Source organism: Prosopis cineraria, unplaced genomic scaffold, assembly GCF_029017545.1.
Source record: "Prosopis cineraria cultivar Desert tree isolate PC_DT_omini unplaced genomic scaffold, ASM2901754v1 PC13, whole genome shotgun sequence".
Classification (NCBI taxonomy): Eukaryota; Viridiplantae; Streptophyta; class Magnoliopsida; order Fabales; family Fabaceae; genus Prosopis; species Prosopis cineraria.
In genome coordinates this window covers 9,470,659-9,483,295 of record NW_026555344.1, presented here as the reverse complement: position 1 = coordinate 9,483,295, position 12,637 = coordinate 9,470,659, and the positions used below count along the sequence as shown (strand labels likewise).

At 29.9% G+C, this 12,637-nt stretch overlaps 1 protein-coding gene across 1 annotated transcript; it reads left to right on the top strand.

Moving 5' to 3' along the window:
* Nucleotides 1-6,309: 6,309 nt before the first annotated feature.
* LOC129290424 (metal transporter Nramp6) lies at nt 6,310-11,711 on the top strand. Its single transcript, XM_054927184.1, is given in 17 exon segments — nt 6,310-6,651; nt 7,058-7,907; nt 8,012-8,052; nt 8,171-8,249; nt 8,361-8,465; nt 8,707-8,816; nt 8,984-9,165; nt 9,248-9,288; nt 9,291-9,316; nt 9,895-10,068; nt 10,418-10,522; nt 10,630-10,714; nt 10,717-10,760; nt 10,880-10,975; nt 11,123-11,155; nt 11,157-11,361; nt 11,364-11,711. Coding segments are annotated over 16 exon segments (1,473 nt in total). The 5' UTR covers nt 6,310-6,651; nt 7,058-7,858; the 3' UTR covers nt 11,462-11,711.
* The last annotated feature ends 926 nt before the right edge of the window (nt 11,712-12,637 follow it).

The window sequence follows — 12,637 nt, the reverse complement described above, 5'->3', positions numbered from 1 at the left end:
TCTCTTCCATCCATAGCCCAAATCTCAATCTCCTTCATTCCTTGGCTGTGACCTCAATTCCTCTCTATTGTTCGAAACCCAAACCTCGTGTCCTTCTTTGTGATGTGGCCATCTTTGGAATCTTGTCATTTGGGTCATGAATAGGAATAATATCAAGAACATTGTCATACTCACACACAAGAGCAACACTGACCTAGAAGTAGCATCGTCGAGTAGGTTTAAGAGCAAAGATAGAGATTAGCGAGTATAGGAGGTTTGTGAGTAGGTTCAAGCTTGTGATGATGACGAAATCAATATTCTGAGCAACGACAAGCAAGTTTACTTCAAGAGACAATGAGGATGAATGCAATTCGATTTTGACATTGGGTGGGAAGGCATGCTTGAACATCACAAGTAAGGTTGTTGATTCTAATCTAGATTTAGCTGGATCAAAATGATTGATTTTTCACTTTCAAATTGAAATTGTTCCTATTGACATTTATTTACAAAAACACAATGAAACTTTGATTTCTCTTGTCTCTCAAAACCCAAGTTATTTTTTGGGTACCTCCAAATATCCCCAAATAAGCTTCATGTTCACCATAATGTCAGTCACTTTGTTTCTCTTTCAGCATGTTCTCCTCCACAAAATGTCTCCATAGTCATTGACATTACGAGTGAGCTCTTAAGACTATGTTGTAATGCCACTTCACCAGTCGCATTCAACCCGACCCATTCTTCTTCGTACTTACCCATTTCTTGCTTCTCACCTATATGCACAACTTAGACTCGAGAGTTGCCTATTCCCGACTCCTGTCATTCCAACAATCTCTATCATGCCACTCTCTCCTACGCCGATTATGAAGGTCTAATGTGGTTGCTCTTGCAACTGGAGGGAATAAGAATGAAGAAGAGATGAACAATTAGGAGAGCAATGTAGCTAGTCAAAAGGAGGGTCTGACTATTGTTAATTTGCCGGGGTCCCAATGCAATGCTAAGTGACCAGACTGAACAAAAAATTAATAGAAGAGAGTTTTTACTCCTTTAGAAAATAGTTCAAGGAAAATTTGTCCTCCTTAAGAGTATAAGGTGCTCAGTACTCTTAATAAAAAATACAAGGACAAAATTAAAATTTAATCCATACATTTAATTAGGAGTGTAATTGCTAATATTTTTTAATTGAGACATCTTATTAAATATAATTTGACATGAAAATACTATTTAATTTTAAAGATAATTAACTAACTTGTTGGGGTGTGAAATAATGTATCATAAATTTAAAATTTCTCTCATTAACTACATCATTTTAATGTTTGAAATTATAAGCTATACCTTATATTTAATGATTCTTAATTTCTCCTTACAATTAACAAAGAGATACTCCCTTTGATCCAAATTATATGCATTTTTTTAACTAATTTTAGTTCAAAATATAAACAACCTATTATATGTAAAAGTATTTTTTTCATTTTAGCCCTTATATTTATTACTTATCATAAAGTATATTATTAATTAAGACTAAGGATAAAAAGAGAAAATTATATATAGTTTTATGAAAATGGATACTTTAATTCGTATGAGAATTTTGCTAAAAACTGCTAATTTGGACCCAAGAGAGTATATATGAAATAATGTAATCAATGCATTGCTTTATTTCTCATAATTTAAACCAAAACAAGCACTACTTGGTCTTATCTTTAAGGATAAAAGCAGAAGTTTATTTTTGGTTAAAATTTCACTTTTTTTATATTTATTAAATGTTAAGAAAAATTATTATTAAAAGTATCTTACTCTTTTCAAATCATAATATAAGATATTTTTTAAAAATTTTATTTAGTCCAAAATAAGGACATTATGTAACTTTATAATTATTTTTTCACCTATACCATCATTTAATTTATTATTCTTTTTAAAAAAATGATGCATTATAATTTTAATTATTATTATCAAAACACTTATATATAGTATTCAATGAAAATAAAATTGAAAAGATATATAATTTTTTAAAAAAATTTAAATTTTAAATAATATTTAAAAATTATAAATTAATTATTAATATTTTATATTTTAGTTGGGTAGGTGTGAGTATAATTTGGGACGATGAGCACTTAAATCTGTAGTAATGCAGAGTAAAAATCACACAAATAAATGTTCAGAAAATATGCCATGATGAAAGAAAGCCAGGTGGCATGGGTTGCGAGCGATGGTTAGAGTCAAAGTACGATAATGTGGGGCCCTCCGCGAAGAGGATCTACTGCACACGACGATACCGGTTTGTACAGTTCTTCCTCATGCCAAGCGGGTCCACTCTAGCCCTTTTTTGCCACGTGGCTCCCTATCCATCCCAGTAATCCTCTCCCAGTATTCTTCCCTTCCTCCCCACTTTCTACGGTTCCCGTGCTTCTCTCTTTATTCTCTCTCTCTCTCTCTCTCTAATTCCCTATCTTCTATCTATATTTATATTTTTTTTTGCTATTTTTATAATATAACATACATATTCCTAGCCAATAAAAATAATTTTTATTTTTTATTAAAAAATATAAGTCATTCTTAACTGAATTTTATCTTCAATAAAATAGTTGGCTATTTTTAAATTAATCATATCTTTTCATATTTACTCTTATTAAATACCTTACAATAAATAGAAAGTTATTATTAATAAAGGCACTTTAAAAAAAGATAATGATTATATCTTAAAAAATTAAAAATACTTTACATTTTCTAACATCTAACCTCTCAAAAAATACCTTATATTTTTAAATAAAAAAATATTATAAAATGAGAAAATATTATTGTGCGTGATGATTGATGTGAAGATTTTTTTTTCCAATAAAAATATACTTAAAATAAAAAACTATGCCAAGTTACTTAAAAAGGAGTCTCAGAAGGAAGAATAACATATAGGTATCAAAAGGATTGATTAATTTAAATTAAATATTAAGTACTAAATTTTAGGAATCAAACAACTTCAATTATCAATTTTTTTTATTTTATTATGATGAATTTATAATTTATTTTTTAAATTTTAACATGAGTAAAGAATAAATAAATTTATTTTTGTTGTTAAAATTTGAAATACAAGTTATAAATTCATTATAATAAAATTGTAAAATTAATAATTGAAGTTCTAGATTTTTAAAATTTAACATTTAAAATTTAATTTAAATTAATGAATCTCCTTAAAACCTCTATGTCTCCCATATGGGAAATATTTAAATAGATAAGAACAAAAGCTGAAGAATATGCTATGAATATCTTTTATTTGTTCAGCTTAAACAAAAAAGAAAAGCAAATCTTGCTGAGATAAATATGCCATTTGCCTTCGTGTTTTGGGAAAAATTAATCTCTATTATCCGTAAAAAGGCTTTTGGTCTTTAATATATATATATATATATATATATAAACACATTGATTTTATAGCATCTCCACTTGTAAATAATAATATAATTTTGGCAAAACAAAATACAACCATCTTTCTCAAATAATTATTATTTAAAGTTATGCATTCACATTAAAAAGATATTAAAGTTTTAAAATAATAAATTTATGACAGTTAAGTTTTTAATTTTTTTTTGTAAAATCAATAGTAGATATTGATTAAATAGTTGCAAATTCAGGAATTTTAAAATAAAATATTTAAGTTCTAAATGTAACTTTCAATTTACAACTCAAATTTTTATTTGCAATTATTTGAATTAATATTTACAACTTTTTTTAAAAAATTTTTTGGCCAAGAACTTAACTATTGTGAATTATTTATTTTGAAACTTTATTGTCATTGTTTCTGTATTTTCCCTGGACCAGTTGCCATTTTTTTCTCTCAAATTATTCTCATAAATAAATAATTTCGTCTTACCATTCATAGGACAATTATGTTCATTAATCATTACACGTCATGTTATTCCATTCTTAGGTTAGGCGGCTAAAAAGTGATTAATTCAATGACTACAAGAATTTTGGTCAAAAAAAAAAAAAGACTACAAGAATTCAACGACTAAGTCTGAAATTAATCAACAGAATTAATTTAATGTATTCCATTTTTCACTTTTCAATAGAAAGTAATAATCATTCATTTTAAAATATAAAAAATTTTCTATTTGTTAGTATTAGTCCAAACGATAATACTTCTTCTATTCAATATTATAAGTACTTTTAATTGGATCATATTTTTTTAATGAATTAATTAATTATATTTAAAATTATACATTCTTTCCACATTCCTCTTTATTTAATAGGATATTTTAATTAGAAATAATTAATTATTACACCCCTAATTAAGGATTTTTTAAAAATCTTACTAATTGTATCTTAAAAAACCTATAATATCTTATATTTCTAATATGATACATTGAAAAAAAAAAAGCTTTATAATTCTAAAGAGGTGGAGGATGCTTGGCAAAATTTCAATAATATTAATTTTTTCTTCTTTATTTTCACAAATGTCCTAAATAATTGTATCGTGGAGAAAAATTATACTAAAAAAATAAATTAAAGATGATTAAGATAGATTAATTTTCAATAGAGTAATTTTAGAAAGAAATTATATTTATTACTATCATTTTAATTTAATAATATCAATAAATTTTAATTATGTTTCTTGATCATTGTGAAATTAGTTAAAAATATTGTCTCATACTTTTTATTGGAGGGAGTAAATACTACTTTCTCAATTCTAAATTATAAGACACTTTTAAATGAAATCTCACATATTAAGAAAGTCTATTAAATATATATATATATATATACATATATTTTTGCCAATAGCTCATCAAATACAGTTTACCATCTTACTTTTTCAAGAAAAAATATAAACTTTTAAAAATACTCTTTATTTAATACATTATTGATAAAAAATATTAAAGAGAGAGATTATATGGGAAGGATAATATTAAAAAATATCATTGATAAAATATTATTTTTATTAAAATTTTTTATATTTTGAAATGTTAAATTTTTTCTAAAGTATTTTATAATTTGAGGTGGAGGAAATATATGCTCCCTCCATTAAAAAATATAAGACATTTTTAACTGAATCTTACTCCAATAAAGTAGTTACCTTCTTTCAAACTAACTCTATTTTTCTGTATTTACCTCTATTAAACACCTTATAATAAATAGAAAGTCACTATCAATAGAATATTTAAAAAAAATAATGATTATATTTTAAAATATTAAAAATATTTTATATTTTTAAATATTTAACTCTTTAAAAATATTTTATATTTTTTAATAAAGGAGTAGCTCATTTACAGTGAACATATTACAAAGGATAACGTTAAATGCTTTTGCTTTTTTGAAAAATAACGAAACGAAAGTCCACTAGCCTATTCAACCAGTGGCAATATTACAATCCTTATCCATATGTTCAAGGTGAAATAGGGTAAAAAAAAAAAACTCCTCTTTTTGTTGCGGGCAAAATAGAAAGATAAAATGTTTGTTTATACATTAAACGGTTTGTTTTTCCTAATGTGTACATCCTCCCATTCTTTTTATAAGATATATCTAACCATCTTGATGGAATTAAAGAGAAGTGATTAAGTTATTAATTTTATTTAAAAATAAAATAATTTATGATTTTTCATATATTTAAATAAAAAAATTAAATTTGCATTACATTATTTTTTATAATTAACAACTTTAAATAAGAATTTTGTTTAAAAGATTAATTAATATCTTATTAAATCACTGACAACAAGAATCACATAAGGAGAATAACATTTGAGGCTCCCTTAATAAGAACCCATCAGTTTTGTGTCAAATATTATCTAGTGAAAAAATAAATATTGTTATTAAAAATTAAACTTTAACTTATTAAATTTTTAAAGAAATATAAAAAACTTTAACCTTAACTTGTTAAACTCTAAATCCCAATCAAAAAAAAAAAAGGTTAAGGCTCAACTTTTAATAATAATACATAAGAGCTTTTGCAAATATAGTTCATATTATATGGTCAAGCTAAGCAAGTTTAATATTTATTATATTTTATATTATAGTTAGTTTATTATACATTATTTATCAATGATATATCATTGAATATCAATTACAAACCTCTTGTATATTGTTAAATTTTTAATAATAAATTACTTATATATTAATAATAAATTTTTTATATATTAATATGAATCGATTATATTGTCAAATTTTTAGAAATTTAGTTTGTATTTTATGGTATAAGATTTGTTTAGCCAGTAAATCAATTTATCCAGATATGAATGTATTTTTATGAGATAATCTCCAATACAAAATTAATGGATCTTTATTACAATCAATTTCCTTGACAAGCCTTAAATGTCATTCTCCCGGTCACATATTCCTTCGAGGAGGTACATGACGAGTTCCATTGAGAAATGAGAATCTAAGTTCGAAGATGAAGGAGGAGTCACTCTCCCATCACTGTTCTGTTTTGCCTCTATATAAACCATTTTATGTTTCGTGCCTTTTGGGTTCAAAGAACACTGAAGACAGTTTAGTTGACACGGCTTTTGTTTCTGCGAGGAGTGGTTGGACCCGAGGGATTGCGACTTGGCGGAAACAAGAGAACTATAAAACCAGACATCCGCAGCTTAATTCTACGACAACAATTGAGAGAGTCTTATATTGCACAAGATCGGCGGCGCCCATTGTCGCTTCTTCAAGAGCTGCTTCCATGTTCCTTCACTGACCACCTTATTGGTACGCTATTTTCTCTGCTCCATCAATGATTATTAGATTTTGAATTATTTTCCTGTAATCTTATTTTCTCTGCTCCATCAATGATTATTAGATTTTGAATTATTTTCCTGTAATCTATTTCCCTGCTTGGTTCCCGAGAAAATGATAACCTCGCCCCCGCTTAAATCCTCCACTCTGTCAAGTAGATGTAGCGACCCGAGTTGGGCTCTGTTTTGCTTCTGGATTAGAAAAAGGATTACATTTTTATTACGAATCTTGAAGTGGGGTATTTCAGATTGTAGTGGGATTTTCTCGCCGCGGAAAAAAAAAAAAGATAGTGGGGCTAGTTCTTGGATTTCATTATTCGCTTTGATCGGATCTCTACTGTGTGATATTCGTTCATTTAAGAGTATTTTGTTTTTGTCAGTATTAGAGGCAGAAAGGAACAGGAGAACAGAGAATATGGCTCTCACAGGTTCAGCATCTAGACAGCCGCAATTCATTTTGAGCACTGGAAACCGAAGCTCTTCCGATGCTCCTCTGATCGAAAACTCAGACACTGAACAAATTGTCGTCCTGATGTGAGTTATCAAACTCCTTCCTTGATTCATCATAGTTTTTAATTTTTATCGCATGTAAAATGATTATTTAAAATTTGTGTGCGAGTTTTCTTTCTGCTGGTTAGGTTGCCATATTGCTGATTTGATAATGATGCTTAGTGATTAGCTGCTCTAAGTCTTTATTCTCTCTGTTTGCTTATGACTAATCTTTTCAGTTACAGTGAAGTTACTTTATCAATGACGTTGTATTTCATGTCATAAGTTCATATGACGGAGTTACAGTGTTAACGGCATAAGTCAACATACAGAAGTGTCATAAGCAACATATGTGTAACACTCTTCAAATAGTTATAAAGCTTGTAATACGAGGTTTATGTGAATAATCAACAAGTAATCAGCCCTGGTAACGGTTTCATAGCAAACCCTTCGATAAAACAAAGAGTGACAGAGTGAAAGACCCCATGAGTTGAAACTTGGAAAACAATATTAAGATGTTAAAGATTCTTTTCTTTTTCCCCTGACATTTTCTTTCAGTTAGTGACAAATTAGAAATTACATTGAATTAAGTCTTGTAGTTAAATTGGTGTCCAAAGCAATTTGCCCAATGACCATGATTTGTGTATGTTTCTCTTCTGCAGAAAACAAGCTGGAAAAACTTATTTGCATATATGGGTCCTGGTTTTCTTGTTTCTATTGCATATATAGACCCGGGAAACTGTAAGAGTTTTCTTTTTCCCTCTTCAAATGGTTTCCTAATCTAATTTAAGGGAAATACATTTCTAAGATATGTTCGCTTATTATGTTCTAATACTAAATTCCAGTTGAAACGGATCTTCAGTCAGGGGCACAATATAAATATGAGGTATCTTTTGGTGGACTTTCTTTCAATTGACTTTTGTCTTTAAATAAGATTAGTGTCTTAGATGATATATATGATGTTAGAATGTTCAACTCACGTATCTTGCATGCATTTTTTTCAGTTACTTTGGATTATATTGGTTGCCTCTTGTGCTGCTCTTATAATTCAATCAATGGCAGCCAATTTAGGAGTTGTAACTGGTACTTGATTTAATCAAACTTTGACCTTTAACCAGACAAAAATGATATATTCATGTATGTTAATGTGCTTTCTTTTTCTCCAATTATTTTAATTGTATTTTCTTTTTGCAGGAAAACATTTAGCAGAGCACTGTAGAACTGAATATCCGCGGTCAACAAACTTCATCTTATGGGTTATTGCTGAAATTGCCATAGTGGCTTGCGACATTCCTGAAGGTAATTTAATCTTGTGCAGCTGTTAAGAATGCTTCAAAAGAAACAATATTTATCTAAACATGTTCAGTAACCAAAAGTAATGGATGAATTGAGCTACCTATATCATACTTATGTGGAGAAAATAGCAATGAAATAGGTGGGTGAATTGTGATCTTGTGGAACACAAATTACTATTTCCTCACTGTCTTGTCTATCTAGGACGTATATTTATATTGTCTTGCTTTTTACTGTGTATATGCAGTGATAGGAACAGCCTTTGCATTGAACATGCTCTTCAACATACCTGTTTGGATTGGTGTTCTTTTAACAGGGCTCAGTACATTGATCCTCTTAGCATTACAGCAATATGGGGTAGTTTTTTATTCAATAGCCCCCCGCCCCCGTGACTGTTTGACTTCATAGGGAGAATTTTGCATGCTGAACAAGTCCATGGTTGCTACTGCATGGATAATTAGGCAACGTCTATATGAGATCATCATGAGCTTCTTTTTTTTTTTTTTTGTGGTGTTGTTTAACAGGTGAGGAAACTTGAATTCTTGATTGCATTTCTGGTGTTTACAATTGCTACGTGCTTTTTTGCTGAACTTGGGTATGCAAAACCTGATGCCAAAGAAGTTCTGGAGGGTCTTTTTGTACCAAAGCTCAAAGGGAGTGGTGCTACTGGCCTTGCAATTTCACTCCTCGGGGCTATGGTTATGCCGTATGTCCCTTGCCTCTTATGCAGCCATTATTTTTTATCTCCAATTTAACAATACACTCTCATGTCCATGTATTTGTGTTAGGCACAACCTCTTCCTCCACTCAGCACTGGTGCTTTCTAGAAAATACCGCGATCAGTTCATGGAATCAAAGTAAACATCTACTTTCATATATGAATTCTTTAAATCTTATTGAAATTCCTAGCTTTAGTTAGAGTGATTCCTTCTAGAAGTTTTTCCTGCTCAGATCATTGATTTAAAAATCAGTGTATAATTATTGCACATATGGTTGCTTCAGAATCCATGCCAGAATAATGTATTTTTAACTCTGATCCTTTATCCCCTATGTTACTTTTTTCGTGTTATTCTTGTTGCACAAACCTCACAAATTAATATTTTATTATATGGATGCCTTTCTTTTCTTTATTTATTTATTTTTTTTTTTTTGCCGTGCAGTTTTCAGAACAAGATTCTTCAATGATATTTAAATTAAATAGCTGTGCGTTGAAATATGCCTTACGCTAGGAATATACTTAATCACTGATGCCGTTTAATCTAAAAGATTGAAGCATATTGAAAGTTGAATTATTCTTTGGGGTTAGCTTATCAAGGTCTGCTACTATTTTATCTATGTGAATGTTAGAAGATTAGATATAATAATGTCTATCATAATAAAGTAGCATCTGATACTATTCTGTTTCCTTTTTTGGGCTAAATTTTTTGTTTGACAGGAGGCTTGCAGATTTTACATGATAGAAAGCGCCTTTGCTCTTATGGTGGCTTTCCTCATAAATGTTTCTGTCATCTCCGTGAGCGGTGCAGTTTGCAATTCTTCGAATTTGAATGTAGAAGATCAAGAGAACTGTCAGGATTTGGACTTGAACAAAGCCTCCTTTCTGCTAAAAGTATGTGAAACACAGATAAGCCACTAGTGATTAATTGAAAATTATAGTGTATGTTACGGATAAACACTGCAGTTTTCCAATCCTATTAAACTTTTGAGAAGTAGGCATATATTAGATTTGTCTTTCAATCAAAATAGCTTAAGCCTTAATCTTATATACCTTCAATTCATTCTTTAATTAATCAATGTGGGACTTTTTAATATATTCTAACATTCAAACTTGATGCATAAATTTGGCCCCCAAAAAAAACCAAAAAAAAAAAAAAAAACGACACCTTGATACTTAAATGCTGTTAGTGGTGTGCTGATTAGAGTTTTCGATGATAATTTCTGATACGTGTCATGCACAGAATGTATTGGGTAAATGGAGTTCAAAACTGTTCGCAATCGCTTTGCTTGCTTCAGGTCAAAGTTCTACTATAACAGGAACATATGCTGGGCAGTATGTCATGCAGGTACATTGTTGATGAACATGACTTGCATTACAGTAAGCATTGACTAAAGCGTTGTCATATTGTGCCAATTCTTGATTGATTACCCCAAACCCCCCCCACTTTTTCAGGGATTTCTTGATTTACGACTGAAACCATGGATTCGAAATTTTTTGACTCGTTGTTTAGCCATAGTTCCGAGTTTGATTGTTGCGGTCATGGTGGCTCTGCTGGGGCAGGGAAACTTATAATTATTGCATCAGTAAGATATCATTTTTATTAATTTCTCTAGAATAGTTTTCTTTAACTCTCCACATAGAAATATGATGGTCTTTGCCATAGCCATACTTTGTGCTAAAGCCTTATTTGTCTGTTTATCAGATGATCTTATCATTTGAGCTTCCTTTTGCTTTGATTCCACTCCTCAAGTTCACTAGCAGCAAAACCAAGATGGGCGCTTATGCCAACTCGTTCACGGTAAATTATAGTAAATTTTACTGGCCACAGTAATTCTTGAAGTGAATGAAATAGAAAGCATGCTGCTGAATCGAAGGGCCAAACTTGCTGGTACTTAGCACCTTGTTCTGACTCATTCTGGACTGACTTTCAGTTCTTGAATTGCAGATTTCAGTTGTGACGTGGATCATCGGTTCGTTCGATAATGGCAATAAATATATACTACTTGCTGACAGGGTTCATCAAGTTGCTTCTTCACAGTGACATGGAAATTGTGGGTAAGGTGTTTGTGGGGATGCTAGGGTTTTCAGCCATGGCAGTATATTTGGCTGGGATTGCTTATCTGGTGTTTCGCAAGAACAAGAAGGCAACACACCTTCTGGCACTAACAACACCTGAAAGTAGGCAAATGGAAATGAACAAGGCAATGGATCAATGTATTGCCTCCCTAGAGAAGACATAGTTAGCATGCAATTGCCTCAGAGAAGTAACTTAGCTGATCTTTGACTTGGAAGTTTTTCAAAAGCAACATAGATTTCTGATATAGAATTTAGTTTGGGGCATTCACTAGAGTAAGATTAGTGGTTTTAGTTCCTGGAAATTAGGAACGTGCTTAAGTAAGACTATGTATCACTTGACTTGGTTCATATATATTAAGTAATGCACATCTTGAATCCTTGTTCTGGTCTCTTTTCTAAAGAATTGTGTTTGTGACAGAACAATGTTGGTCAAAAATAGAAAACAAATTTTGGGATTTTATTGCTTTTTTTTTTTAAATATTCATGAGATTTGATATAGTTTTAAGTTGGATGTCGAAGACATAACATAATCTTCTTTCTTTATCTAGATTTGGGACTAGCTAATGAGCTTAAAGATGAGTTTTTATTGCACTGGTATAAAGCTAGTCATGTTATATGGTTGTGAATGTTACATTTTCAAGGGACAATGACATAAAGTTAGAGGTAAAAAAAAAAAAATGAGGATGTTGGCGTGGGTGCATGGATATTAAAAAAAAAAATTGGGATGAGCATCTACAGCAAAAAAATGAGTATAGAATCTATTGAAAAAGAAAATAGTAAAAATTGTTTAAGATAATTTGAACATATATAAAGGTTATAAGAGGCGTAGTGAGAAAAGTAAAACAAATAGTCTTAAATAAAGAAGAATGTTGAAGAATAAAATTGATGCATATTTCATGAGAGGGGACCTATTTATAGGGAAATTAATGAGAAAAATAAAAGGCCGCTTACTAAATATTAAACATTAATGAGATGTAATGATAGTTTGATGCTATGCCTTAGCACTTAAGATAGTGCAACATTCATGACCACCTCAATAATGATAGAAAGTGGGAAATAAACCAGCATAAATGACTTGAGTGAAGTAGTGCAAAAGCCAAAAACTTCATTGCATATCAAAAAGAACACTTAAAGAAATTGTTAAACTAATTTTTTTTTTGTTTAACAACATATCAAAATGCTTGGTTGTTGATAGAGTAGAATAATATTTTTCACCGAATAAGATAAAAACTTCTTGTTGTATAACTTTTAAAATGTAAAGGTAAATTTTTTTGGGATAAACATAAAGAGTAGGTTTCACCGATAGTAAGAAGTATCTTTCTTGAATATCAAGAATAAATGATAGACTTTTTTCAACTAAATTGCCACATACTCCCTCCAGTCC